Raw genomic sequence first — 4,073 nt, forward strand, 5'->3', positions numbered from 1 at the left:
GAGATTAAATGTTAGCCACTGAAATACTTCGTTAAAAAATCGAGTAATTTGGATGAAAAAGGGAAAGAACAAGTAGTGAGAACACAATTGAATCCAATTTTTTAAATCAGTTGCATTATTTTGAATTTCTAGATTCTGATTTGCTGGTTAAAAGAATTGAGTACGCTGCATTGATATGGACCTAGTTTTTGTTGTCCCAAACACCAAATACTGATTTTAAGTGGTGATATGTTTTCTGTAATTCATCAAAGCTGTAAGAACTCAAGAAGAATCTTTTTGAATTAAATGAAAATTGTAGGTCTTTCCTCTCGTTTGAACCTTGCCTTGCCTTTAATTTTGTGTACTACAAAATTATAAAATGAAAACTAAGTGGTCAAAATACACTTAGGGGTCATTTACCAAACACTTATCCTGTAAGTGCTTACTGAAAAAATTTAACACTATTATTTACTTACTCGGTACGATTTTAGTTTATCAAAACGATATCGTATGCAACAATTTACCCGGTAAGCGCTTACTGTGGTAAGAGTTGTCGCCCTCACTTACCGGGTAAGACTCTTGGTCCTTGTCTCGCTCTTACCAGGTAAGATTCTTGGTCCTTACCATATTCATTTGATAAGATAATGTTACTCGGTAAATGCTTACCCGGGTAAGCGTTTGGTAAACGGCCCCTTAGACTTAGGGGACATTTGCCAAAACGTTATCGGGGTAAGTGCTTATCAAGTCACTTTATCTCACCGGATGACTATGGTGAGAACCAAAAATCTTACCCGATAAGAACGAGACAAGGAGCAAGAGTCTTACCCAGTAAGTGAGGGCAAAGACTCTTACCACAGTAAGCGTTTACCGGGTAAATTATTGCATACGCGTTTTGATGGACTAAGATCTTACCCAACAAGTAAATAATAGTGTTATATTTTACCGGTAAGCACTTACCGGGTAAATGTTTGGTAAACGGCCCCGACTTAATGTTTGGGATGGTTTTTGAATAAAGATAAAAGTTATGGGGTGTAAGTGAAAAAGTTTCATTTCATACACGAGAAGCAAACCGGCGCCGCCCAAGAGAAATAAATCGGTTTAAATTCAAAAACCGGAGGCTCTTCTGTATATTATAAAAGCATCCCTTTTGCCCTACATTGCTCTTTCTTTTTCTCTTTGTAAAACTCTTTCACATTATCTGCTCCAAACACCTCTCTTTCTCTCTCTACAACTCCTTTCTTGCTTCATCGGAGATCAATCTTATTGACTTCCTTTAGGGTTCAAGAAGCAGGCAAAGAAGCTAGTTTATTGGGTAAATATCTCTTCAAACCCTTCAATTTGTATATCTTGATTTTGTATGCGCTTAAGCTTCTGTAACGTTTCCGATTGATTTAGTTCGTGGGTTTTTGTACGGATTTTTGTCTGTTTAATCTGATTTTGTGGGTTTGTAGGTTTTGGGTGTAATAAGACATCATATCATCATCTTGTTGTCGATGAAAATATTGGGTTATTAAGGTTGTAACTTTTAGGGATCTCAATTTTTGGGTTCTATAATGGATCTTGATGTCGTTCTTTTGTTAATTAGAACTTGGATGGTGATTTATTACCGTAGATTTCTCATTTTTGATGTTATTGCTGTTATGCCCCCTTTTGGAATTTTGATTTTGTGTGTTATCTGTTTTATATTGGAACTGCAATTGAGGAACTGCAATTTTGGTGTTTTATATAGTGATTGTAGGTGTTTTGATAGTTTGATGAGTCATGTGTCGGTATTTATATAGTGGTACTTATGCTATTTGCTATGAATTGTTGATGGATTAGTGCTTGTGCTGAGTTATCGACATATATAAAGATGCCAAAGGAGAGAAGGGACCGATCTGTGTCTATTGATAGGTCTTGGACTACTCCATACGTATGCAGCACTAGTCACTCAAAACGATCGTTGGCCAAGAACCCTTTAGAGAGCGAAAATGTAAAAGAATGGGAAGAAGCCCGATGCCCTGTGTGTATGGAACACCCTCATAATGCAATTCTTCTGTTATGTTCTTCGCACGATAAGGGTTGTCGACCATTTATGTGTGACACAAGCTACCGCCACTCTAATTGCTTTGATCAGTTCCAAAAGGCGTCTTCTGAAATGCAAGCAATGGTGGATCCACAGGTTCCAGCCACACAAAGCACCGTGGTCCCTGGAAGCTTTGAAGGTGCACCCACACCCCCAATGGCTTGTGAGACTCAAGAAAAGCTAAAGCTGATCTGCCCTCTGTGCCGTGGGCAGGTGAATGGATGGATTGTTGTGGAGGCTGCTCGCCTATTCATGAACGCCAAATCAAGAAGCTGTGCTAGTGAGACTTGTGAGTTTTCTGGCACGTATACGGACCTCAGGAAACACGCAAGAATGGTGCATCCGCTTGTGAGACCATCGGAAGCTGATCCAGATAGGCAGCGGGATTGGAGGAGGTTAGAAAGACAGAGGGACATTGGAGACCTTTTGAGTACCCTTCAATCTTCTATGGGAGATGAGAGGGTTGAAGATAGCAATAGCACAAGTGGTTTATCCTTGGATGAAGGAGGATGGTTAACCGTATTTTTCTTGATTCGAGTTTTCAGACCAAGAAGTAGTTCAAGGAGCAGTAGTTGGTCTGGAAGTTCTCGAGCTAGAGCCCATGTGACCATTAGGAGGAGACCGACTACAAGGCTTTGGGGTGAGACCCATAATGAGGAATCCAGAGATGATGAGAATGTGGCATCGGATGGGGGTTCAGGCCCACGGCAACGGACTAGACGACAACCTGCTCCAGATAGCGATGAATCTTGATTACAAGAATCATTGTAAGAGGAACTGCAGCCAATTCATTTCAAGTTTTAATTTTTATAATATCTGTTTCAGGTATGAGAGTGAGCAATGCAGATTTGTAAGAGAAGAGATTGCAATTTGAAACTTAAATACTATTTGTTCATACATGCTAAATTTTATCATCTACTTGTATTGGTCATCTGTTATGATTTCAAAAAAGAGAGAAATGGGCAAATGTGATTGTGTCTGAACCATTAAGCATGTTTTCAGTTGAAACCAAGATTCATATTCTTTTGTAGCATTTAGCAGGAGGGGTCTGTTTGTTGTGTGGCCAGCTTAATTAACATCTTTCTAGCTGCAATGGTAATTGATTTAGGTTGGATATCATACATCTTAAGCTGTTGGTTGTGTTGACCTGTGAGGGTCATATTTGTTGAATGATTTCATGATAAGGTGTGAAGGGTGATTTTATGTGGATGGAATAATAATTGGGGCTCATGCTGTGTGATATTTATTTAAAGAAGGCAGAAGGGAAGGGCTGAATGATGGAGGAGAAGCACCCATCATTTTTTTTTAATTTTGTTATTCATCATGTGCCACAGCTGAATATTATTAGCTGGAATTCTTTTTTTGCCAAATTATGGAGATGGTGGCTGAACAAGCCAAAGCCTTTCACTTGCTATGAACCACCTGATTTTATTACCATTCTACTATTTGTTTTCTTGAATATGGAAAGGAAATAAAGATTCTGATTTGTTGGTTATCAAAGACTCTTGGGATAACCCAACAATTCTAGATTACAGGTTCCCTGCATGATGCAGCACCGGTGAATCATATTTTTGAAATATTAGTTTAGTTTTGAATCATGAGTTTGTGTGGTTATTTTACAAGTCAACTAATATATAAAGTTGAAGACTAATATGGTGTATTAGTAAGATCGATTGAAAAAATAATTGCATACATGTTGAATTTCTAAACCTATATAGAGTTGAAGGGTTGGGGTGGGGTATATGCAGGATCTGAAATCCTTTCTGATATTGTTGCTTCAAATTTCAGTTTACTTCAAGAGAAAAAAAACTTTGAGTTTGAATTTGGGTTCAAAATAGGAAACAAACAAAATGTCAAACAATTTTGGGAAGACTAAACATACTTTTTTCATGTAAATATGGTTTATTTAAATCTGAAACTTTGACCAAACAAATTGTATGTTTTAAGCATTTGTACATTATGCATAATAGTTTGTACTTAAGAGATTTTTGTATCTCTTGTATAAATTGATAATATTTTATGCTTTGAG

The 4,073-nt window shown here is 37.6% G+C and overlaps 1 protein-coding gene across 1 annotated transcript; it reads left to right on the forward strand.

Annotated features, from left to right (window-relative positions):
- Positions 1-1,104: 1,104 nt before the first annotated feature.
- On the forward strand, positions 1,105-2,978 carry LOC112507889. Its single transcript, XM_025112635.1, has 2 exons — positions 1,105-1,291; positions 1,801-2,978. The coding sequence occupies exon 2, from the start codon at positions 1,832-1,834 to the stop codon at positions 2,795-2,797; it is 966 nt and encodes a 321-aa protein (XP_024968403.1). The 5' UTR covers positions 1,105-1,291; positions 1,801-1,831; the 3' UTR covers positions 2,798-2,978.
- The last annotated feature ends 1,095 nt before the right edge of the window (positions 2,979-4,073 follow it).

Source organism: Cynara cardunculus (genome assembly GCF_001531365.2).
Source record: "Cynara cardunculus var. scolymus isolate 2C chromosome LG 2, CcrdV1, whole genome shotgun sequence".
NCBI classification, from domain to species: Eukaryota; Viridiplantae; Streptophyta; class Magnoliopsida; order Asterales; family Asteraceae; genus Cynara; species Cynara cardunculus.

Bases quoted from the DNA above. Each gene is read 5' to 3' on its own strand.
- LOC112507889 (XM_025112635.1), top strand. From the start codon at position 1,832: ATGCCAAAGGAGAGAAGGGACCGATCTGTGTCTATTGATAGGTCTTGG.